Consider the following 26,154-nt stretch of genomic DNA (forward strand, 5'->3'; position numbering starts at 1 on the left):
ATAATATTTTCAAAAGTAAAGATCTGTACAAACGTATTTTGACTTTGGATAAAAGCTCATTTTGTACAATATTAATAACCTTTTCTCTATTGCTCACTGCTGCAAAAGAGGTGAGGGGTTATAAACCAATACTTTGCAGCTAAGGCAGAGTACTCTCAATTCTTCAAGGATAACTTTTATTAAATAGGACTGGCATTTTTTAATGTGATATTGTACCTATTTTCACCATCCCTGACAATCACCTCATTTTAACTCTTCTTAAATTAAATTAATTTTAAGAAGTAATCTTCTCTCCATAAAAACACATTATGAAAAAACTTTATTATTGCAATTTTGTCCTTCTAAAAAATTATAAGGCTCTTTAAGTGGTACATTTGTTACCCTTTTTAAAACTGAGCCTTGGTCTCACAGAGAAATTAAAGCAAACCCCCAATTCCCACCTGATGAGCAAGAGGTGATGGTCGTAGGTCTTTCTTGTCATCCCGGACAGGGAAAAGAGACTTAAGCAGTTTGGGCATCTGGGGCACCAAGGCTTTCACTGGGGAGAGATAAGAGGCAGCCAGTCCAGAGATACCTAGAGGAAGCGAGGATGGAGACAGGGACAGGCGAGACAGTGGCACAGAGAGGTAGAGGAAAAAAGTGCAGAAGCATGGGACAAAGCAACACAGAAAAAATGGAGAGAAGTGTGGGACAAAGAGACTGACTTTATATAAAAATTAAAAAAAAGTTGTCCATTCTGATTATGTGCTTCAATAAAAGATCATGCAAAACCTAATAAAAAAATTATGAATGAAATTAAAGACCGAAATGAATCGGTCTGGAAATAAAAGTAACAACAGTTTTGAAAGGCTACTGAAATTTAAAACTCAACACAACGCAAAGCCAAGTTAAAGAAAACTTGCAAATGCATAATGAGACAGTTATAATGGGAAAATGCAGTGACATACAATAATAGCTGAAATAAGAGATAAAAATTGAGTATGAAAAATGTAGCTCAATGCAGACTCCAAACAGCATTCTTGAAGAAAAAGAGATGCGACTCCTAAAAAGGTTACCTGCTTCTGGCTCAGCACTCTTGGAAAGTGAAGGGTGTGGTGGTGTTCGACTGAACTGAGATGAAGTCAAAGATATATCCTGCTGACTTTCCCAACGGCCCTAAAAGTTAAAGAAAAATAAAGGTTAAAAAGCCCACAGAGAGAGATCCACCAGTTAGTGATTCCATATTTCAGTTACAGATCCCTCTAGGGCCAGAGTGCCCAACCCATGGCCCAGGATGGCGTTTTATCAGTTTTATCTATGCTGACATTAGTTTTGTACTAACTTGACACTTTCAGTTACCAATTTGCAAAAGTGTCCCCAACAAAAAAAAAAAGTGGGCATACAGTGTCATGTTTTTTGCAAAACAATTGACTGAACAATTACTTATTATGCCATATAAATGAAACTTGTATCCAATTTTCAAAGACATCATGGCATTTTGAAATGACTATAATATGTGAACTCATAATAGCAAGGGCCTACCCAGAACACACTGTAGTTGTAAATAATAATTTTGCAATTAAAGTGGCATTCAATGGGGAATAGCCTCAACCACAGGGATTAACATGTTTTAGAGAACACCTGTAATGTTATGAACTGATTAACATGTTCTCGGTGGGAACAAATTAAAATTCCAGTTTCACTTGGAAGATGAAAACAAAAATGTAATTATTTTCTGGTTTTATTCATTGCCTCTAAACATCATTAGTCTACTTTAAGAGTATTCATAAATTTATTTCATAAATGTAATCCGAAAGTTTGAGTACCCATTCATAAACACCATTCCTCTTTGTAAACTCAACAAAAAAGAAATCACTTTGTGCAGCCATAATCCATGGTATGGGTGCTTAAGACGCAGAAAACAGCCTTTTCAAAATAGATGTGGTAATAAAAAACTTCACAGCAGCATTACTTCACCATTTGCGGTAATATTGAAAATTAACAGGATACGGGTTTGCCAGCATGTAAACATCCTGGCCAGACACAAATTCTTAAAAATAAAATTTACTAAATGTTTTGTCAATGTGACGTGGACAAAGGAATTGATTCTTTACTGACTGGCAAATAGAAAAGGATTAAGAATGGTTTTGTCACTCAGTAGAAGTAGTAAGTTTCACAAGTCCAAATAGTTCCTCCAGAGCCTTCAGTTCCCCCAGAGTTTTGCTCCTCCCCTAGTCATGTGGACACTAAGAAGGATAAGGATTTTAAGGGTATCCCAAAAAAGAAACTAATACAACCTTATGTTTTCATTCGCCATTTTCCTGAATGGGTTCTCAAGATACTTATTGTTAAATTTGATCATTAGTACTGACAATGACTACTTTCAGTGGTCAGACGTATTGAACAATGGAATCCGCACACCACAGGATGACAATAACACAGTTAAAACATTTCACACAATTATTAAAAAATTTTACATATTTTGTAGTGAATTTAATAAAAATTGATCAAATTGTATTGCTAGGCCACTATCAATTTTAAATATGCTCTTTCAATGTTGTTACCTTGGCCAATGGGATTTCAGATGGTATTATAAAGGAGCATTTGATACTGAATAAGGGTGCAATTACATTACAGACAAACTTACTTCCACTTAAATATACTACAACAAATTTGTACTGTATCTGAACATATGATCTTCATCTGACCATAGGCATCTTCATAGCCCCAGCTTCCAGGGATAGCTACCCGACTGCTCCTTTACCTTATTTTCCAGTTGAGAGCTAGGCGAAAGGTCCTGGCGGCTCCCAGACAGCTGTAGGAGAGGAGAGAAATACCTTAATTGCAGACTGGGAGAAGCTTTCTATAAATTGGTGTAGGAACCAAAGTCAAATAACAATTTAGTGTCATTGCTAATCTCCAACCTGTCCACTGCAAATATTATTTGTTTAGCCCATGATTGAAAGTGTGAAATTACAATCTTGTTGAAAAGCGGAGACAAAAAAAACAGCATCATCTTCTGAACAGTCCTTTATGTTTTTATAAGGGTTTAATATTCACACAACTGGTATGGAGTTGAAAAACAATCCTGGTATTAATACTCCAAACTTAAACCGCAATAAATCAAAAACATTTTATAAACATTATAGACAGTTAAGCATGGTAGTATTATTAGAATATAATCCACGCAGCACAGCCCTTATTGTACTGTAGCTCTTGTGAATTGCATGAACACTTTTTTTGGGATGATACAATCAGTTGAAACAACTAGCATTAAGCTGCTGGTAAAAGGAAATACAACAATTTACTGAATATGTCCAAGATACCTAATTCCAGTATTTTATGTATTTAGAAGATTTGAAGACAAGTGTATGCTGGATCATATTAAAAAACTATTCTGTCAAGGAGCACAGTAAAAAAAAAAAAACTTTGTCATTCTAAAAACCCAACTGTTCTTGGGAACTTAATCAGACTGCTAGAAAACATGAAAGTTCAACGCCCTTCACAAAAATATACAAGAGGATTAACATGATAAAACAATTTAAAATTCTCATTTTAAAATGTATATATATATACACATTCAGAGATTTTTGTAGCATTATGTAGCATAACCAAACCTCTTATATACACATACATGTTTGTTATTGTGTTGAAGTGGTATTATACAGACTACTTTTATTTCTGTGATGATCAAAACTATTCCCAGGATTTTTTACCCCGGGGAGAGGGAAAGTTGAGTCTCACCCTGTGCACATTGGGGGAGCTGAGACTGCGCCTGTTCCCCTTTCCTTTCCCAGCCAGGTGTTCCTTCACTGCCACCTCCTATACACAGGGGGAAACACTGAAAATGCGCACACTGACAAGCAATTAACCAGATGAGCTGCACTCAGAGTCTCTCCAGATCTTCATACAAATTAAATGTTTAGGCACCTATAAGAATCAAACTTATTTTACTCATGCTGTATATTTCATTAATCTAAAACAGTCTGAACTTAAAAAGAATATTTCTTAGAGAAGCATCCCCACACCCTCACTCAAGGGAGAGCCTTCACAGATCATCACATGGTTTCTGTTATTATAGATTACTATCACTGTTTGCTTTAGCATTGTCCAGGGCAACTTTTTGAAATTTTACGTTAAGTCTAAGCATTGGAACAATTGGGCAGCTACAGTATAGTCAGGCAAATGAACGAGGGTCCCGAGAGAAAAACAAGGAGGCAGACACAAAATGCATTGTAATTAAACAAAATAAAAGCATTGTAATTAAACTAAAACATAGACTGGAAGAGGACATTGTATGCAATACTGACCTGGCAAAGAGAAACTGGCTTGTGAATGTTTCTTTTTCATTTCTTTACAAAGGCAGTTTTGTGGAGAAAAGTATACCCATGCCAGACTAGCTGCACCCAGTATTTAGAAAGATAGCATAGGAGCACAAAAAACAGCTCAATTTATTTTAGTTTATTATTTTATTTTTGACCTTTTGACTATAAAATAAACAATTGCCATTGAACTCTAAATTGGCGTGGGATGTGTTGGTGCTGCCGTTTGACCACAATACTATTTCAAAGAGTAATACTGACGTTGTGGTGATGATCCAGTAAAGTCATGGTCATCTGTGCCACATTTGTGATCATGGGATCACAGGCTACATAAATGAAATAAAAAAATATTTACAAATGATATAGTTTCAAAGCCCTGAACCTTAAGTCTAATCCTAAAACTGTATTTTTATACAAAAACGCTAACACTGATCTGATGTTAATTCTGCCTCGGTGTAAATATCACAGTAAGAGGCAGAACACTTCTTTTATGAAGTGAGTGCAGCCCTGAGGGTCAAGTGCTAAGAAACCCTTTGAGATGAAAATACAAAATATTAGTACAGTCTAGCTCTCATATTTTTTTAGTCTCATGATACTGAAGAATAACTGTCAAAGAGGCTGCTGCCAAACTTAATGGCTTCGTGGCAGTGGATGAACTTGGCTGAGTCTATAAGAGTTCTGCTAACCTGTCGTAGCCGGTCTAGTGTGAGGATGTTCTCTACAGCAAGCACACTGCGCAGGTACTTCTCTATGGCCGCCTCTGTGTCCGCTGACTGCTGGTTCTCAACACTGGTTGCCAGTCGCGCTAGCATCTCCCTGTCCTCCGAACCCTCGGCATCCTGAAGATATAAGCACAAGACTGCTGTGTGGTTGAATTCACCTAACATTTGTTCTGCAAAAGCAGTGGGATGCTTCACTGCTCTTTTTATCCATACTCCGCCAACCACAAAGAAAAAAACAGTGTCATTGTTGTATTTTAAAGGAGAGCATGAGGGTATTTGATTTGGTATACATTATTTTCTTATCGTCACATAACCCACGCTTTAATCTGAAATAAAGATGAGTGAATGCAAATATAATATAAAAATATAAATATAAATGAATTTGTCTTTTTTCGCATACCCCAGGTAGCTCTCCGTGAGACACAGATACACAGACAGAGAGAGAAGCTTGGGATTAGAGCACAGGGTCAGCCATTGTACAGCACCCCTGGAGCATTTGGGGTTAATGCTCCTTGCTCAGGGGCCCAACGGAGTAGGATTCCTCTGCCGGCCGTGGGAATTGAACCGGCCAGCCACAGGCACAGATCCTTAGCCACAGAGCCACCGCTCCGTCCCTAAGCAAATACCTTTGAGTACTAGTACAGATACTGTAGATCTACCAGTTTACTAAATTTAAAAAAGTACACATCTGAGCAATGTTGACATACTGTACTGCTATAAGTGTTACTCATTAAACTACATACAATTATAATCATATATTCTACTTTAGATATACACAAAGATATTTCTAGTGCGCTCAAAAACACATTTCTGTAGCTATACTAACTATACTATTTTGGTATAAATTCAATACAAGTAAGAAAATTACAAAACTTACAATAGCACTGGCACATTACTATTTCAACAAACCATAATCAAGATGGCTTTATCCTGAATGCAAACTACTTTTTATTTTTAGCACTTATTAGCACTGATCTTAAGCAAAATAAGGGCTTAAATCTGTCCATTTTACTGTAATCCAAACTGTTTTTGGATGTCAGGGTTCTCAATTTAACTAATATCTGCTTTTGGATGGCTTGTGACAGTGTTCATCTGTTGCCTCACCCCTGGAATGTTGGACACAATCTCAAAGGTTACTCCACAGGCAGGGATCGTACTTCTGTGAGACATCCTCCGTAGAAAACTTTGAGCAAAGCCCTGTATTGTACGTATACAAAAAGCAGAAAACAGTGAAAGTTATTAAAAATTGGAATTAGAGGTTTTCTTAGAATGATGTAATTTCACAAACACTAAACCTAAGAGTGTGTTTTGTAGTGTGTGTTTCCTCTTATTTTGCTGCCTATTTTCACACACCATGAAAAGAGGAGCCCCTGTCTATTGTAACCAAATTTATACTTGTCATCCTGCACCAAATGTCTGACAGTAAACTATTTTTAAAAAAGTACTCAGTCTTAAAAAGGATTACTAGATTTTGAATACTTTGCATAATTAAATAAATTAAATCAAATCCCTATCAACAAGAGTCAAATTCACTGCCTGCAAAACACAGAAAACCTGATAAAATACGAAGTATTCAATAGCAAGGCTGTGTGATTCTCTACAAGTGGTTCAATTGGCATGAGCATTAAGTGTCTAGATATCTGAAATGATGCCTGTTATAAGCAGTCAGCAATTTGCTGTATTAATAAAAAAGGTGATGACAGAAAATACAATATTTGAAGGAAAAAAGCTTATAGTCCCTAACTTCTATTAATAAGCTTAAGTGATCACCAATACTTAATATTCCATGTTATTCAATAAAGCACTGGCAATTCCACAAAATCAAGTTCCAAGACATTTTATATACTGGTTATTGGTCTAGTCTGGCCACTAGGGGGTTTAAGTCTGACTAGACCAGTCTGTGTTTCAGCAATGAATACATTATCTCCTGATAGAACCTCTCGCAAGCAAACAAGAAAGTGAATAAAAGCTTCCAATACTGAATTATTCAAAACCTATAAAAAGTATTGCCAAAGTCATCTCAACAAACTTTATCGGCATCTACAGTGAAGTGAAACAAAAATGAATTTAAAAATAAGAACACAAAGCACTTTTTACACAAAGTGAAGTGGAAGTATGGAACAAGGTACCAAGAAGATACACTGGCTTCTTTCCAAGAAATGCCAGGATACAATCTTTAGTTCAATGAGCTACTAGCAACTGAATAAACAAGATAAGCTGTATCGCCTCCTTTCATTTAGAGAATGAACTCTTATGAATCTCATATGCACAATAATCATTTTTTTTCTTCTCTAACTCTACTTAAATAAAATCTTCATTAAAGCTTAGTCCTTACCTGCCTGCCAGTGACATTCACGCAGATGCGTTTGCGCAGAATGAGCTGCATGTCTGCAGGGTGGCTGAGCTGCACAGTGGTCTTTACTGTCAGGTACACCCGCTGGTCTGGCGCTGCCCCTCGACTCAGCTGGGGACAGTTGTGCACTGTTGAATCCCACGAGGCCTCTGCATTCACCTAGTGCAAGCAGGAGGGATATTCGTGTGTCTCAGAGTTCACATATTTGCACAGTCTGTAATGAAGAATCCATCTTTTGTGGTGTGAGAGGGGTTCTTTTAGTAGTACTGAGGGTCACAATCAGAGTGTTCCTAGTTAGCTGCTACCTACCATGCTATACATTGTGTTGAAGAAGAGATTTTAAGAGACTTTTCTTTACATATTCTGTATCTATGAAGCACTAGATTTCTGTCTTTGATAAGGAGAAAAGACTCAATTATATAGTCAGTGTTGTGACTGTCAAAATACATGATCTAAGAGATCTAAGACTTTGTCTATGAATCATCAGATGATTTAATGTTACTGTTAGTTCTCCAACACTTTTATAAGCAGTTCTTTTACATCTCAATGCTGAGGGATACAGCTGTATTAAATTATTTTGTATTCTACCACAGACATCTGTTATAAAACCTTCAAAAATTAGCATTTTCTGCAAAGCACTGGTTAAGTTCTGAAGCAAATACGTGTTACAATAATTCACTGTACTATATGAAATTGGAGATATCTGTCATGTTTTATAAATTGTGGAAGAACAATTAATATTTCTGCTGAAAAGGTCACCTAAGTGATAGCAAATGTATTACTTTCTATTCTTATGAAAACGCATTTTACTCTGAGTTTTACTCGGAGTTTACTCTGGAAGTATACCAGCACTCACTTCAAGCTACCTCTAGTATTAAGTGTCATCAGATCTCACCTCATCGTCATGGTGCTTCACAATCTGCAGCTCAAAGAATTCATCCTCATCCTCCCCACTGAGTGTGGCATCCCAGCCACCCGCCTCTGGCTGGTCAAGGTTATCCTGCGAGCTGAAGTCATCTGCTGTGGAAGAGCATCAAGTCAATTAGTGAAGAGTGTTGATCACCATATGTCCCTTATGCTCCTTTATGCTACAGAACCACAAAAGGTAAGAACATCAAAAGAGTTAAACTTGGTTGTTAGTGATGCATGATTACAGGCACATGCCGTGAAAAACAAAGGCAGGACATTCAATGAATTCTATCCTTCCTTGCTCACTGTAAGACATACATACCACTCAGGTCCAGAAAAAGAACAGGGATGTGGGTTTCCATTCCAGGAACTGGAATCCTATAAATAAACAGAGCATTCAGAATCCTGAAGCTTCATCTGCATGCACATGGTCAGCTTCTAAAACTTTAAGGTGCAAGTCTGCTGGTTGAACATTACACATTCAAATAGCTGTTTTGTACAAAATTTATTTTCTGAATGGACAGTAAGGAGGAAAAAGGTATGAATCAGTGTTGAACTGGCTCAACTCTGTGGTGAGACATTGAAATAAATACCCATTGAATTTATTTTATCTCAGCTCTTAGAGGTTTATACCAGAATTATTGCATTTGAAGAAACAGTTGCTTATCCCTACTAGAAAGGAGGAAAGAAAGATGAAACGTTGCAAAGAAGAAAACAGGGTAGAGGAAAATGCTTGTGATATAAACTGCTTTTAAAATAAAAATGTTAAAAGTGACCAAATCTGTTTGTGTTTCTGTGTCTACAATAACAAAGATGTACAAAATGAAAACTCCTCTCACCAGTGGATCAGTACCATTGCGGAATACAATCAGTATAAGTCAGAGATTTTAAGAAAAGTGCACTGCACTCAATAACCACACAAACTGAGTGATATTCTTGCTGCATTACTGCCATGCATATGGACACACTTAAGGAACCCGATCTGTTGCAATCCTTATTTTGCAATGTTTTGTTTGCCATGGATTACAATGTTCAAAATAAGATTTAAGGTAGTTAAAGTTAATTAAAATCAGATCCTGGGTATTAAACAGGAGTCCTCTGAGAGGCACATAGAGGGCTCCAGCTGGGATGCAGCAGTACAAGGATTACAAAAGCACAATATCAAAGATAAAAGCTGTATTCCATTTTCATCAATGCATCTTAAAAACTGGGGGAAAAAAGTAGACAAAGAAACACAGAGTGCACCAGTACAAATACCAAAATTTTTCACAAAGACAGTCACAACTCAGGCACATAAGATGCACAGGCATGGAAACCTTCCCCTACTGTCGAACCAGTGTCTGATGGAAACACAACTGCACCTGTGGCAAAACTTTGAGACTGTGGGATAATCATAGGCATCAAACTCCTCTCTATCACCCAAACGTCAGCTTAGCAGATGTAGCTGGTTGTACCTAAACCTGTTTAATTGCAAGTGGACAAATGTCACTCTTATTTAAAGGTTGCTCATTTTAATTTGGTGTGGCTCTTTGTACCAAGCACCTCAAAAGTCAACAGAAAGAAATACAAGATAGGTGAACTAGCTGCAAGTGTAAGGGTAAAGTTGGAGACATTCAATTACATCAAAAGGGTTTTGCATTTGACAGCAGTGTTACCATAAAATGGGCTTAAATTTGTTTATTTTATCGTATCAAAAACTACAAAATGGGCAATAACCTTACCATTCTGCTGGTGCCCCTGGGATGCCACTGCCAGCAGAGGGCACCATTACAGCATTACGCTCTTCTGTCAGTGTGAGCCGGCACTCCAGAAGTTGAGATTCCCTGTCAACATCATCCTCCGATTTGTCTAAAGAAAATAAAGGGAGAACTGGTGAACAGTTGAAGAGAGGTGGTGCTTCTGGTTTTCAGATGATTTGATTATTCATATACTACATATAAAATGGCATTAATTTATTTTACTTGGCACCTTCATAAACAAAATCAGAATGTGAGATGCTGTGCATTTAATGCACATCTTATGTGGAGACATCCATTAAAAATACATTTACAAAAACAAAACTGCCTGGAAAACTAAGTTTACTGCATAGTCTGTTCTAAACAAAAGACGTTTGAAATGTCAGAATAAGCTTGAAGTCAAGTCACAATGCTTGTTTACACATAATATTTTAATTGTATTTATAAAGAGAGACATCATCCTCCGATTTGTCTAAAGAAAACATGGGAGAAGTAGTGAAAAGTTGAAGAGAGGTGGTGCTTCTGGTTTTCAGATGATTTGGTTATGAACAACCAAATCATCTGAAAACCAGAAGCACCAATATTAATGCCATATTACTACATATAATATGGCATTAATTTATTTTACTTGGCACCTTTATAAACAAAATCAGAATGTGAGATGCTGTGCATTTAATGCACATCTTATGTGGAGACATGTGGAGACATCCATTAAAAATATATTATATTTTAATATAATAAATACCAACATAGGTTTTACTTAGCAATACTGGTTTTATAAAATAGTTTAAATTTGTGGTGATATTCAGAAGTTTCAATGTAATCTTTATATCAAAAGATAATGGCATCTTATGTTGAACTAGGAACAGTCTGCAATCAAAAGAGTCATCTTGGTTTACACGGTAGTGCCATATTTTAATCAATACCTATCAACTTTGCATTTTACTGGCTAAATAGCTTTTGAACACTGCAGTTACCAAGTAACCGAACAACGCTTTTTTAATTTTGAATAAAGTTAGGCAAAGTTTTGTTCATGATGGTGTTACAATATGAAAACGATCAGATTAATATTGTGAGATTTTTTTAAAAGCTACTATACATCTATCACTTGTATTAATTTTTCCACACTTTCTGTATTTTTGTATTTAAGGTTTCTGATTTTGGCTTAAGACTGGTGTAGGAGCTTAAAGTTAAGAAACATAAGACTTTTAGAGTATTTCCCTATTGAGAAAGGGGCTGAGGTATTTTCAAATGTTACTCAAAAGCAAAATGGTAAGAAGAATGCAGTATCCTGAACAACAATTTTTATTTTTCAAGGCACCCATATGATAGCATCTATAGATTAACGAGGATAGAGTATACTGTATACACAGAATAAGAATTTTCTCAGTATGACACCCAGGTAAACTTCCATTTTAAAGAAACAGTGAACACCCAGCAGTGGAGGTCAAGAAGACCTAAACCTACAGCACACTGCAGTCTCTAAAAATGTGAGAAGGTTTATAGCTGTGTGGTACGTGTTCCTACCTTGCTTGCTGACCAGGTTCTGCAGATGCTGATCAAGATACTCCTGTCGTTTGGTCAGGGCAGTCAGCCACTGTCGCCTCAGCCTTTCCAGGTCGCGTTCCTGCAGTGTCACAGCACAACACTCTTCTGCTTATTGTCTTTACCCACCCTTACAAAAGCACCATGTACATCATTTTATATATCAATGACATTTATTCTAACTCTTAAGAGCAACAAATATTAGCAAATTAAATACAAAAAAATAATGTAGCTATTTAGATTTAAAAAAATTTTAAGCATCAAAGTCCCACCATGTAGGTTAAAAATGTCACCTAACTTCTCCAACACACTCTATATTACTCATCTTTTGCGTCACATTGGCTCAAAGGCCCATAGATGAACAGGACTGATTCTAAAGATGGTACTTATCATATTAATAAATTCCATATTAATAAAGTCCTGAAACGAATAACACTGGTACAATGCAAAAGTCACATAACATTATTTGCTAAAGGAAAAGCAGCTTCCAATGTTTTTCTCAACATTCCAAGTTCAGTGAAAAAATAATGAATAAAAGAAATGTATAGTAAACAGAAGCAGGAGAGTGCATGTATTCATTGATGAGCTTTCCAAGAATTGGACAAAATGTATGAAGGTTACCTGATAACTGTCCATTTCATCATCTTCTACCTTCAAAAAAGGAATCTCAATTAATAAAAATAAAATCTGTTTCAAGCTGTTCCACATCCACTGTAAGAAACATTTAGTCATATTATACATACAAGTCAAAACAGTTTCTGGAATACATAGTTATTTTAGTAACTGGCTCTTGTAACCGGAGAATTCTCTTTTCAGGTCAAATGAGCCCATAACTACCATAAAATATGGAAACAACAACCCTTTTTAAATGTAAAAACAAATAATTAAAAAGTAACATATATTTAGACTACAGCTAAATAGCTCTTATACAAATAGTTACTTTCAAACATTGATAAGTGGAAAAATAAACTCAAGTGCTTGTAAAAATGTAGTAAACAAATAATTCACTGATACTTAAACAAGTATAAGTTACAGAACTACCAAATTTAGTGCAAGATAGCTCTGCTCACTTTAGTGTGAGTTGAATAATTGACACCTCACCTAATGATCAACATGTGGGTAACTCAACTAAGTACTAGTTATTATAACACAAACATAACATATCGATCTCATACAGCTTACTATGTATATATATTTTATGTCTTTAAACGTCTTGTTTGAGTGTTTCAGTACAAATACCAAAAAGTTTCCACATAAAATTAACATTAGAATCACTGCACTTCTCTTCTCTTTATTACCAGTTTATCCACGAATACAGCCCAACACAAACAGTACTAATAATGGGATCTCTTGAATTGACATGCAAAAACACATGGGCACCATCTAAGCAAAATATTTTGCTCCATTAACTTGATGGGATTAAAAAGATTATAAAAACGTTCTATCTGTAACTTACTGAATTCATCCTAAAGCCATGTGACTTCATTTACACATGAATGTAACGCAGATTTTCATTTATATCTCCATTGTATTATATAAGCCAAAATGCAGCTGTTATTTCTGACTCCATACCAGCTTTGAAGAATATCTGCACGTCAACAGAACAAACAGAAGTGCTCATTTCTGCTAGTGACAATCTAATATAGCCTATATGTCTTTTTTTATTATTCTAGACTTTGTTTTCACTGGTTTTAATTTCTGGATTGCTTTCTTACCATTCACACAACGATGGTAGTTACCTACTACATAGCATAGATAAGTCAGTAATGGTTTTCAGATTGTAATGCTAGAGAATTTAAGCACAGTCCTTCCTCTACAGAATGAACCACAACCTCTTGAGACCTACCTCTTGAGATTCACCACTCTTGGCAGAACGAGCGTGGCGTATCTCTACACAGCCCACTGACACAGCCAGCACCGACTCAGCAATGAGCGGCATGGTGCCAGAGTCCTGCACTGAGCGAACCTCCACCTGGATCCGCCTGGACTGGCCCTGAGTGAGAAAGAAGGAAAACGTCAACCGTCTTCATCATGGGACAGCAGACGAGCAAACAAAATACCGCTTATAATGCACAGAATGTTACAGCCATCTAAATTGTTTGCTAGTAACCAATTGATCACAGAATATCATGCAGCCATTTGTTGAAGCTGAAAGGGAATTAGCATCCATAGCAGTTTTACTTTCACTTAACGGAAGTGCCGTTGGTATCACTGCACAGACGTTTGAATTACACGCCTTTATTTTTAACACTAAAATTGCAAATCTTTCGTTAACACAACTTGCTGCAAGAATGCTTTAATCACCACAGGAGAAATGCGGGCTATATGCACACATCCTCTGAAACACAAAATCGTACAATTTCACACTGCATGCCCAAAAAGCAAACAGCAGAGTATTGCATTGGACAGAGGATTCATACAGTTCAGTTTATTGTCATGTGCACAAGTGCAATTTAATGCTAATATGCACATATGCTCCAATACAAAGACACTAAGGAAACACCAAAAACACAGAACAGTGGCAGCAACTCAGCTCACAGCTCACAGCTCATAACATAACATAGCAGTCTCATAAGTGCTGGACATTCAGGCCAAGAAATTCACTGTCCACCCAAACAAAACCTACTGCTCTCAACCGATTGTACTTCACTGATCAGACAGTGCTAGTTGATGTTCAACCTGCTATCTCTAAAATGAGAAAGCATTGCATTCATAGCATCTGCATTCCAAGCACTGACATGAGAATGCAGCTTTATCATGCAATTCCTTTTCATACGTGTTGCAATTTAAGATAGAAGTGTCACCACAGAATTCCACCACAGCCTGGGGGAAAAAAGTAAAATTATGGTCCATTTAACCTGCACTTGTAAAAGTAGCTTGCCTAGATATTAAAATAAAGAAAAACGTTTAACCTGTCGGAGCTGGAAGATCCCTCCAGTGCGAACGTCCTTTGCAGCAACAACCTCAACTGGAACATATTCTCCATTTTCATTGAGCTCCAGGATCTGAACCCACAGCTCCACCTTCCGGGTTACCTCACTCCACCTGCACCACACAAACACTATGACTGAAAACATTTCTTCTACCTTCATTTTAGCAGAGTGTTATTTAAATGCACTAAGTTTGGTTTATGCTATTTAAAGTGAAGACATGTATTTCAATCTTACTTAAAAATATGAATGCAATTATTTTCAGCTAAAAACAACGTGGATGAAAAGACAGAGTGAAAGAATTTGATCGTTTTTACATGTATGACAATTTCAAGTGTAAACATTCCTAAAGCAACTGAAGTTAACCTGGAAAACCCACACTGACAAGAAGATGCCATATGAAAATAAGAAATTAGAAAATGTGAGAAAACAATTCAGATCATACAGAATGGTTTGTTACTGTGTATATTCCAAATTAATTTGTAAAGGAAAAATGAAAACACTAAACACTAAGTATTATCATTGAAAATATGCCAAAATACATTTTCTCACCAGTCATTAAATAATCACTGGATACTTATTTTCAGATGTTTTGTGACTTTTTGACTTTCGAAGTGATATTTAAGATAGTAAAACAATTTTGCCAATATTTATTTTCTCACAAGCACAGAGCACCAAATCAGAAAGAATAATATTCTGCTATTTCCTCAATGTCATACCAAAAATGATTTGCTATTAAAAAACAGCATATGGAAAAAAATGAAATGATTGAATTATTTATATCAGAAAAACATTAAGAAGCACAAAAATAATGGATAATTGCAGCTAGGAAAATGGCACAAGGTGGACTAACACCACCATCTGGTGTTGCATTATGATAATTGTAGGATTTCTTAATGAACAGTAATATAAACAGTTACCAGTACAGTTAGTTCACTGATATACATATTTGAATCCATATTTACCTTTGCATTAGTATAATGAAAGATGGTGACAGATATGTAGGGCTTATTATGCAAGTAACTTGTTGAAGGTTGTAAATTACCAAATTAGTGTCCTAAAAGAAAATTAAAAGGATCAAATCTGTACATTTGTGGATGAGCAGAAGAAATAAGCATGAATACCGGTCTCTGAGGGTGCGTGTTTTGGCCTGAATGATGCCCAGGTCCCACAGTGCAAACTTTCTTCGTGGGTCTGTCTGCTTGTGTCCATACACCTCGATTGCCACAGCCCCCTCTGTGAGGTACTCTATGAAGTCCTCTGACACAGTCACAGCCAGTTCCTATAGAGGAAAAATGAACAACGTTCAACCATCCATTCATTTTCTAACTGCTTATCCAATACAAGGGCGTGGGGGACCTGGAGCCTATCTCGGCAAGCAACATGCATGAGGCAGGATACACCACAGACAAGATATCAGTCCACCACTGGACACGCACACACAGACACTAACCCACACAATTATACCTGGGCCAGTTTTCACAGAAGCAATGTATTTGGACTGTGAGAGGAAACTGGAGCACCTGGAGGAAAACCATTCACACACGGGGAGAACATATGGACTCCACATAGCACCCCAGGTTCGGAATTTAACCCAGAGCCCCAGAGCTGCAAGGCAGCAATATTAACTACTGTGCCACTGTGCCGCCCAAATATTGTTCATGTTCTTCACAACTAAAACAAAATGTATACAAAAAGGCTTAACTAATTCAAATTGGCAGTTACATACCCATTACCCAGGTAGGTTTAATGTAATTTATTCAACTGCTAATTGCAGACTCACCTTGCAGTGGTCAAAAACCACCATACATTGGGGGTCTTTACTCGCTGGTGAGGAAGCAGAGGGGTCTACCTCTGGGGCAACTATTATAGGTTCAGACTGGTCCCAGAATGAGTACTGGCAAAATACGAAGTTGGACAGGTACTGTGGCAATCCTGTGGCCTGAAGTATCTTTACCTGCATCAGGAAAGAAAAACAAACATGTAATTTTGTTAGGTTTTCATGCCTTAGATTATCGTAAATATCTGTCCATTGTATTGCCTGAAAGTTACAGTCAGAAGAACAGCAACCAGATATATTCCTGGGTTTAAAGGGGAGTCCTATATTGCAAGGCTAAAAGAACTCAGCTGTTTATAGGGTTGAAAAGACTATGAAGGAACCTATTTAGTATTTTCCATCTTAATGAGTGTCTCTCTACTAAAACACTGTAAACAATGTGCAATCCAATTGGTCAAAGTCAATCAAGTTTTAATATTTGACTGAATTTATATTTCACTAGAGTACATAAAATGATTCATGGTAGTATTTAAATGTTCTGGCTAATTCATTTGAAAGACATTTTGAAACCATGAAAGGAATTTTTTATTCTTTTCCTAAGGAATGTCCATAAATGCAGGTTTTCCATGCGTGTTTGGATTAAGCTTTGCAACCACAATAGAGGCAGTGCTGTGGAGAGTATCATTAGTTCTTCTAAACAAGGAAAAGATCTGACACTTTATGCTTGTTTTGGATTACTATTAAAGAGGAGCTCTGGGTGCTCAAATATGACACTAGAGCCAAAGATGAGGTTACCATGCAGATTAGCTTGCGGTCCTGCACCTCGCCCTCAGCACTACTTTCTGGGTCTTCACCTCCAGCCAGCCTCTCCTGGAAATCCCCACTGACTCTCACCACCTCCACATGGAGCCGCCCTGCAACCTACCAGAAAGGTACTGTTTTCACACAACAAAGCTCTGAGTGAACCCAGACTCAAAACAAAAAAGAGGCATTGAAGATTAACCCTGGTATCAGTTAGCATCTACAGTTCACATCCGGACTATGATAACTACACCTTCCTGCAAAAGAATTACATTAATCATACAACGAAACAGACATTTTCTGAAAGATATAACCAAGCATGTCCCTACTCAAATACTGAATTACCAATCCAATGAGAAATGCTGTACAAATCTTGTAATGCACTGCTGGAGAGTTTTCAAGATCATAAATCTTGGGCAACTGATTAAATGCTGCAAACATATTATTGTACACCATCTGACCAATTAAATCTACATATAGGAGATCACTAGTAATGCCTCCAGTGATGTTCAGAATTTCTACAATGAAATGATCAAGAGTGATCGAAACTAACTAAGCTTCTGTAATTACACAATTATGATCACGGCCCTGGTCAAAGTGATTAGAAGAATGCGGATTCTCAATACTATGTCAAAAGACAGCCGAGTACCAGAAACTGCAACCCAGATCTCATGGCACTTATCCACTGAACTGCCTTACCTCCCCCTTCTGGTTTATTATGGGTACTGCATACTGCAGCTTAACATCATAGAAGAGGCAAGAGAGGAAAACATTGGCCACACCAATCAGGCTGTGGTTTTCCTGCTCATCAAAGAATGGATCTGCCCTCTTGAAGTAGGAACGCATTACCTACAGACAAAGTGAAGAAAAATAGATTTCGATACTGTATTAATAACACAGGCCTTTCCAAAGAAAAGATATTTGATATTAACAAAGCCCAAGGGGAAAAATATACTGGGTTTGATTCTCTAATCCTAATGTAAGCACTACCAAGTGGAGGCAAGTAACCACAGAGAAAACAGCCAAGTACATACAGTATATACAGTATGTACATACTATACCAATGCCTTAGCTAAATCTACCAATTTGAATCCCTATTAACATGGCTAGTATTTTGTAATTCATGAGCCAGGGGCTATGTAGAAAACACTGCAAGAAAATTTAAGCTGCACATTACAAACGCACTCCAGTAGACAAAAACGAGAAAAAGAAGATTAATCAAGAGTACACATGTAGAAAACAAGACCAAAAAAAATTAGCACAAAAATTAAATAAACAAAAGACAAAATTTAGTGTAGGAAATAAAGACGCATCAAAGAAAACAAAATAAACTAGACATAAAAAGTACATCACATTTATCATGTAAGAAGCCTAAAAAGAAAACGTTTTGCCATACAGGGTTGTCCTCGTCAAAATCCTTCCACTCCTGGTAAAGCTCCCTCATGTCCACCAGTCGATTCTCCATCTTCTCCAGAGCCCAGATCTGTTTCCCCTTCCCCTTTCTTCGTACTTGCACTGCCGGCTCGCTCAGTACCGCGTCACGCTGGGAGAAAGAGAAACACAGGTGAGCCCTGCATCGGCATGGTCTCCCAGCTCCTTCTCCCACAGACTGATGATCCGCACACTTGATATGGTACAGTAATCCTGCTGTTATACCTGTACAGCCTATAAACTAGAATCCAAGTGTAGACCGGAGATCAGAGGTGATTCAGTTTGCTGATAGCATATCGCTAAGAATGACTATTCACAAAAATCCTATTGCAGTCATTAATAAATTATTCAAATATAATAAATTAGTCAATACCTATAGATAATGATAGTCCCATGACAAGCAAGACAACACAATAAATATTAATTACCCAATATAAATAAATATCACCCACCTAAACTACAATAAATATTAGGCATCTGTTTTTGTTCCGTGTAAATTTGAATCAAGAGCTTTCCCAATAAAACACAAATTCAAATGTACAACTGCTACTCTTGTACACCTACACACCTACAGATGCAGCCATTCAAAATGCGCAGGCGATACCGCATTATTTTCCGGTACGCTGTACGCAGTCTACCGCAAGCTACCGGTAAATACCGCGAGTTACCGGTAAATACCGCTAGTTACCGTAAATTCTCCTATAATACGACAAGCAAAATAATAGTATCTGGAATTTCCGCAAGGTGGAGCTAATAAAGCTCAACCTCTCATGTTTGAGCTGTGGCCATCAAAGTCTTAAACGAAGATATTACTAATAGTATTAATAATGAATGACCTTGGACAAGCTGTAAGTGTAAACTCAAAGTATTGCCCTGGTCAACATTCTTTTTTTCATTGACCGTCTTTGTAAAAGTAACACCACAGCATTTCGCAATCACGCATTTGTTTCCAATCATGCAAAGTACAGTAATTTTTGAGAGTCGATTCACCATGCCTTTCACATGCTCATAAAAGAGATTGTATAGGAACATAAACATATTACCGTATGCAAACTGTACTGTATACAGTATGTATATGTATATTTAATGTCTTAACTGTGCCCGTTTAAGTATTGAATATTCATATCCAATTTTACCACTGAAGGGAAATCTTAGTAGCTGAGCATAAAAAGAATAGGAGCATACTGCAACGCGTGTGAAGGCCATAAACGATATTAATTTTCAAACATAAACATACAGTATATGGCTGGTCTCGGTACTTTAAAGAAAACATACACGAAACATGGTTTCATTATGACCAGAATCGGTCTTGAGATATTTTTAACTTGATTTACAGTATTTGAGAGGTATGTCTTAACACCGATACTACAGTACGTAAATACTGCTCACGTATATGTTTCTAGGTTTATATTATGCATTTCATACGGTCAAATTACTTTTGAGCAACTAATAAGAAGCGCGAAACGGTATGCTCAGGGCGATTTAGTTTCGTTTTGTGCTGGGACTCTGCTTTTAACAATGTCGCCGTGGATTGATTAGAGATATCAAGTACATACAAGTCATTTTTTAAATGTTGTAGTTCGTCTTGTAAAAATGTTACGAGTACATCATCTATCAACAATTACACAGGTTCTGTTTCCATATTGCGAATTTTGGTTACGTAATATTATTTTCTAAATTTCACGTTGTGAATATAAGATTTGGGCAAACAGAGCCGCAAAGAAGTACATTATGGGTTGTTGTTTTTTTTTGCAGTTTTATCTAGAACAAGCGATGCTTAAACCTTTGTCTGATTCTTGTGAAACTATCCACACGACAGTTACAGTACCTAGGAGTTGACTTCAGTGATGTCACTGATGGGATGTTTCTAAAAATCCATCCTCTGTAAAACGTCTTCTCTAGTTGTCCTGCATATGTATTCGCTAATGAAGCTGTGTGTTCTGAGCCTGGATCTCTACATTTCTGTATGAAGCAGCTTAGAGGGCTAAAGACAGCTTGTGTTTAAATTGAGTGTAAGGTAATTTATGCTTCTAAGGTCATGGTCAGCATTTATCATTGTACTGTGCTTTTAACTTGTTCTGTGCCTAGTCACATTATTTTATAGCGTTTTTATAGCGTTATCAAATCTGGTGGCGCTGTGTGTTAGTTTCCTGAGCCCCATGTCACATGGTCTGTGATTGAATCCCATGGAACTATGACTTTATTTTTTAACAAACATTTCTTTGAAAAAATGAAACGTTTCCCTTGGTCAGAGATTAAATAAAACCTCACTCGCACCAAACAAATTTATATTTCTAAATATCACAACATGATCGAATTTAAGTCTTTTTATTAACAATGAATAGTCACCTATGCGTTACAAAATAAACATTTATATTGATTTGAATCGCATTTTGATTTAAATCGTAAACGCGTGTTTAAATATATGTGTTTAAAGACGATATACTGTATAAAAGCGCTGATTCTTATGGAGTGTGTTCCGCCGGGGATTCAAAAAGTTTTTTTTTTTAATCGCGTATCTAAGGAAAATTGCAGTATAACTTTGTTCATGCACAAACAGTGGCATGTTACATTATAATTTGGGTGTCTCCTCTTGCCAGAAAGCTCTAAATTGCATTTTGAGTGCGGTTTTTGACTTTTTCTAAATTACAACCCATAAATAAAGCTGATAAAGCTTAGACTAACTGTATTCTAAACTGTATTACAACAGCACATTGGACAATGCAACGTAAATTGCAAAAATGCACTTGGAATCTGTCCAAGCCCTCCTACGAAAATTATTTAAACTGCGACACTGATCATTCATCTCTAAATAAACTTTATTTTATATAGCGTTTTAAGCGAATAGGTAATTAGATTGCTCATAAACCTAATCGCTTTTTCTACATAAACACAGCGTGATTGCTCTCTGAAAATGCCTTTTCTTTATATTAAGGCTCAGATTTCAACTATAGATCGTATTATTATAAACTTTATTGGAAAAATGTATTTTAGGTAAACCATGTTTGCTATTAATTCATTTAGGGCTAAAATACGTTCATTGTCTTCCAATCGAGTCGAGTTGACATTGGAAGCTTTCCACTCCCGGACTGTTACACCAACGCATTAGCATGTTAAAACGATTCCATTGAGGAGCCCAGCTACCAGTTAACACTTTACTTCCTACTTTGAAAATACCTGTGAAACCGGTTTAATTCGTCACAGCCAGCACTCCGGCAGAGAGGGGGTTGTACTCGTAAAGTAGAAGCAGGCGAGATTTCCAGCGAAAGACACCCCCCCCCCCTCAAAAACACAGTAAGCAGTAAGGCTTTATGTTGAAAATTGAGGTGGATTTTGTTTATGATAAAGAGGATAAACTGGGATGGGAGGAGGGTTTTGCATAAGGGGCGGGATTATGATAATTGGAGGTATTTGCGAGAGTATAATGGTTTGATATATTTGATTTTGTATTGTGGTCATTATCTATGTTTTTGTTTGGTATTATGTTTATATGGTTGTTTTTGTTGGTTGGTTGTTATTATGGTTATTAATAATACAATCTATAGTTGAAATCTGAGCCTAAATAAAAAGAAAAAGCAAGTGATTAGGTTTATGAGCAATCTAATTACTTATTCGTTTAAAACGCTATATAAAATAAAGTTTATTATTAATTTGCTGGACAGAGCGGTGAACATTATTATGCATAAGACAAAGATAATGATCCTGATCAGTTTAGAAATCTGTGTACGCTATAAGGTTTTTACTTCTTAAACTTTTAAAATACACGTTTCGAATAGAAAGAAATCCTCTTCCTGGTACAGTCGCATGAAGAGAGAGGCGAAACAGCCCTACAAAGCCCTGTCGCAGTACACGAATATAATCATATCGTTATTAAATTCTTTAGATAGGCGATTCCATATTATATTAGCAGAAAAGCTTAAAACTACCACTTTTTCACGCGCTATTTCACGTTAATTAAATTTAATTTATTTATATATTATATATTTATATCTCTGACCAAGGGAAACGTCTCATTTTTTCAAAGAAATGTTTGTTTGTTGATTGTTATCAAAAATGACTTAAAATCGATCATGTTGTGATATTTTGAAATATAAAAGTCAATTGATTGTCCATAATATCGCTATTCTATTTTTTCGAAGAAATGTTTGTTAAAAGAAAAGTCCAGCACCAGCTGGATTTGAACACACAACCTGTGAGTTGCTAGTCGGGCACGTAGACCAGTAGGCTACAGGGGAAGTCGCATGAAGAGGGAGGCGAAACAGCCCTACACAGCCCTGTCGCAGTACACGAATATAATCATATCGTTATTAAATTCTTTAGATACGCGATTCCATATTATATTCCCTATTAATCAAATTCTAAAAGTATGCTTGTTGACTCCGGTTTCTCTTTAGTTAAAGACTTCGATGCTTAAAATGTTTAGGGAGAAATGGAATACTGGTGTGTATTTTTTACTTTAAAGTACCAAGACCAGCCATATACAGTACTGTATGTTTATGTTCCAAAATTAATATCGTTCATGGCCTTCACACGTGTTACAGTATGCTCCTATTCTTTTTATGCTCAGCTACTAAGATTTCCCTTCAGTGGTAAAATTCAATATCTACAACGGGCACAGTAAAGACGTTTACTGTACTGTAAATCTTTCTACGACAGACCAACGGACCACGAGTGCCCCTGTCGGTCAACCAATCACGTACCGCGGTACCCCGCGTCATCTTGCGTCATGATGCGCGACGCCGCAGCCAATTACCTCCGGTACGTGTCTGTACCGCTCACTTTGAATGGCTGCATCTGTACAAATTGGTTCACAATCCAAAGTGATTCTGTTTTAATCAGTAAGAGGAAAAATGCATCAAGGGATATATATTTTGAAATAGTTCAAGCAGGTAGCTGCGTCAGCTTGCGAAGGCTGCAGAGGAACAAGTAAAGGTTTACTCCATGCTGAAAAGAGAAGAAAGGAAGCATAACGTTTCAGCTGTGGAGCCTTCTTCAGGTGTGAAAAAGACAGGGGGGTCAGCAGAGATTATATAGTTTAGGAGAACAAAAGCCGGGAGTGTAGAGGTGAGAGCAGGGGGGAGGCAGGAGTCAGGTGGCACGAAGTGGAGAGAGGTGTGAAGTCGAAACCTGCAAATGGATAGAGGATTAGAAGGAAACGAGTCTGTCGTTGAGAGAAGGGGGAAGGTGTGAACCTAGTTTCCGGATAATTTTGGTTTCGGATGTCTTTCTGCAATAGGAGTTAAGAAACCCTTCTTTGAGAACGCAGACGGAGAGATCAGTGTGATCATGGCCGTTAGAGGTGAAATGAGAAACTACAGACTTGGTGAAATCTTTTATCCTAACAGCCCTAAGATGTTCTCTGAAGCGGACTACGAGTCTCCTTCCTGTTTCCCCAATGTAGATAGCTGGGCATTTTCTGCAAGAGATGCAGTAAATAAGATTGCTGGAGGTGTCATCAAAGTGATCCGGAATTGTCCTGAAGGGCCTTGAATTAGATATGTATTCGCAGGTGATGCCGCGAGTTCTCTTCATATTTTGAAATGTCCATCATGGACATCAAGTCCAAATTCCAAAATCCCTTTCAAAGTAATATTTATCCCGGCATCATTTCCTAATAATATGCACTTGGCCTCCAATGTTTGTAAAAAATGGCTTGTTATAGAATTTCAGCGGCAAGTGCCCAAAAAATAAAATAAAACCGTAATCTTTAATGAAAGAACAGAAACAATAACCTCAGTTTGTTCACATCAGTTTCTAATGTGGACTGACCTTCCTGTTAGCATTGAGGTTAGAAGCAGGTATCTGCAGGGTGACGTGATACTCTGTCCTCTTCTCCAGCTCCTCTGCAATGAAGCTGGCTTCCTGCACCAGCAGGTTGGCCCTGACAATCTGCTCCCTCAGCTTCCGCAGGCTGCGGGTCAGGACTGCCTCTCTGATGGGCCGGACACAGACATGTTGTCAGAATTATTCCCGAAAAATGTCACAATGACAAAAGCATACCATTAGATGCAAATTTAACAGCACTATCAGGTTTCAAGGAATAATGTTCTACCTTGAAAGCCTTAGTTTTGGGTAGCTGATTTAAGCTAGTGTGACTATGGGAAAAGGCTTCTTGAATGCCTGGGTGCAAAAAACATTTTGGCATTGCCACACTCTGATTCATGATGAGCTATTCATTAGAAGTACCCTACAGAGTGGATATTCATTTAAATTGACTTAATTTATTAACCCTAAATAAAAACAATCAATGTCTCTCTGTAATATTTGCTGCATGTCATTTCTGCAATGAATGAAATAAAAACGGTCCTGGTTTCATTTTACTATTTTTAAACACATCACCGAAACCAATGTACAGACTTTGCCATTCACTCCATTGCAGAGCTTGTACATATACAGTCCTTGCTTACTATTTTCTCTTTGCCAATGTACAATTAAATAATTAGGAAGTGAGTTGAAGCAAAATTGTGTGATGGAGTGGATTGTAAACGCAACAAGATGGGGGATATAGTGAAAGCCCAAGAACACTTCACGAGCAATTGTTTGAAATGTAAAATAAAGCAAGAACTCTGATCAATGGACGTACAAGCCAGCAGAATGTATGAACCTTCAAGACCAGTTTATTCATTGAGCTCACCTCTCCTCGCTCCACTGGCGCAGTTTCTGCTGGGCACTGGGGGACGCAGCTAGGCGCTCCATGCTGCGGTAGTGCTGCTGCTGCTTGTCGGGGGAGAGCCGCCGTCTCAGCTGTTCCAACTCCTGCTCATACATCAGGCGCTGCCTCTCCAGCGCCGAGCGCTTTTCCTCCTCGTGGTGCCGCTCCAGGCTCATCAGGATCGCTTGCATGGGGTCTGGGGGCAGACAGAGAGAGACCCCTCATTATACTTCACATCAAACACCAACACAGCCTGAGAATGCCACGAAAAAGAGCAGCACTAATAAAGCAAAAACTAAGCATAAAATGGAACAGATGTCGGTAGCCAAGATTTGTGCATTATTCAGAGTCTGACTCTCTCAGAGAGAAGACTGTGTAGAAAACTTGAACATTTAAATTTGCAACAGATCATTCTAATACAGGAAACAAGAGACAGTGAAGGACAGCATTAGCTTTCTCTGCTGTACTGAAGTTTAAAGATTTAGAAACTGAAATTGGTACAAAGGAAGTATTAATTTTCCTATCCATGAAAAAAATGTATAACTTAACTTTTTAATTTCATATTCGAGACTATTTGATTTTCTGGCCATGGGGAAATTACCCTTATGTTCTCAGTTCTAAATATAGACGGCTTTTTTGGAATTTTGTGTCAAGTTTGAGTTACTGGAGTTTTAAAATGGCTTTTATTTTTCATACTGTTGTACTGAAAGAAATGCATCTGACTCCAATGTCAATATGTGTGACTATTTAATAAATTACATTTATATAGTACAAGCATTTTTACCAGAAACCTCCAATTTTTTAAATCTTCTCCTCAATTTAAGGATTTTTTTTGCATTCCAATATTAAAAGGCATGGAATATATTTTTCAGTGGTGTTTTGAATGTTGCCTGTTATTTTTCCTTGTGTATTAAACCAGTATTGGCTTTATACAGGAATTTTTTTAAATCTGCAAGTGCTCCAAATAAAAAAAGTTTTTTGATCAAGCGGTGTCACA

The 26,154-nt window shown here is 37.2% G+C and overlaps 1 protein-coding gene across 4 annotated transcripts in view; it reads right to left on the bottom strand.

Annotated features, from left to right (window-relative positions):
• LOC148674568 (kinesin-like protein KIF13B) overlaps nucleotides 1–26,154 on the bottom strand; it is an 86,935-nt gene that overhangs the window by 11,262 nt on the left and 49,519 nt on the right. For 2 of the 4 annotated variants that reach the window (XM_088624804.1, XM_088624806.1), the window contains 21 exons: nucleotides 25,140–25,353; nucleotides 24,275–24,437; nucleotides 18,471–18,617; nucleotides 17,774–17,923; nucleotides 17,069–17,194; nucleotides 16,280–16,453; nucleotides 15,621–15,778; nucleotides 14,479–14,611; nucleotides 13,409–13,559; nucleotides 12,188–12,213; nucleotides 11,549–11,648; nucleotides 10,007–10,133; nucleotides 8,608–8,663; nucleotides 8,272–8,396; nucleotides 7,359–7,535; nucleotides 6,128–6,220; nucleotides 4,988–5,140; nucleotides 3,724–3,801; nucleotides 2,744–2,794; nucleotides 1,056–1,155; nucleotides 441–574 (listed from right to left, as the gene is read on the bottom strand). In XM_088624804.1, coding sequence (XP_088480930.1) covers nucleotides 441–574; nucleotides 1,056–1,155; nucleotides 2,744–2,794; nucleotides 3,724–3,801; nucleotides 4,988–5,140; nucleotides 6,128–6,220; nucleotides 7,359–7,535; nucleotides 8,272–8,396; nucleotides 8,608–8,663; nucleotides 10,007–10,133; nucleotides 11,549–11,648; nucleotides 12,188–12,213; nucleotides 13,409–13,559; nucleotides 14,479–14,611; nucleotides 15,621–15,778; nucleotides 16,280–16,453; nucleotides 17,069–17,194; nucleotides 17,774–17,923; nucleotides 18,471–18,617; nucleotides 24,275–24,437; nucleotides 25,140–25,353 — 2,636 coding nt within the window. The remainder of the gene's footprint in view (nucleotides 1–440; nucleotides 575–1,055; nucleotides 1,156–2,743; nucleotides 2,795–3,723; nucleotides 3,802–4,987; nucleotides 5,141–6,127; nucleotides 6,221–7,358; nucleotides 7,536–8,271; nucleotides 8,397–8,607; nucleotides 8,664–10,006; nucleotides 10,134–11,548; nucleotides 11,649–12,187; nucleotides 12,214–13,408; nucleotides 13,560–14,478; nucleotides 14,612–15,620; nucleotides 15,779–16,279; nucleotides 16,454–17,068; nucleotides 17,195–17,773; nucleotides 17,924–18,470; nucleotides 18,618–24,274; nucleotides 24,438–25,139; nucleotides 25,354–26,154) is intronic. The other 2 variants (XM_088624807.1, XM_088624808.1) reach the window with 2 other exon arrangements.

This window comes from Lepisosteus platostomus, chromosome 3, assembly GCF_059453375.1.
Source record: "Lepisosteus platostomus isolate fLepPlt1 chromosome 3, fLepPlt1.hap1, whole genome shotgun sequence".
Taxonomy (NCBI): Eukaryota; Metazoa; Chordata; class Actinopteri; order Semionotiformes; family Lepisosteidae; genus Lepisosteus; species Lepisosteus platostomus.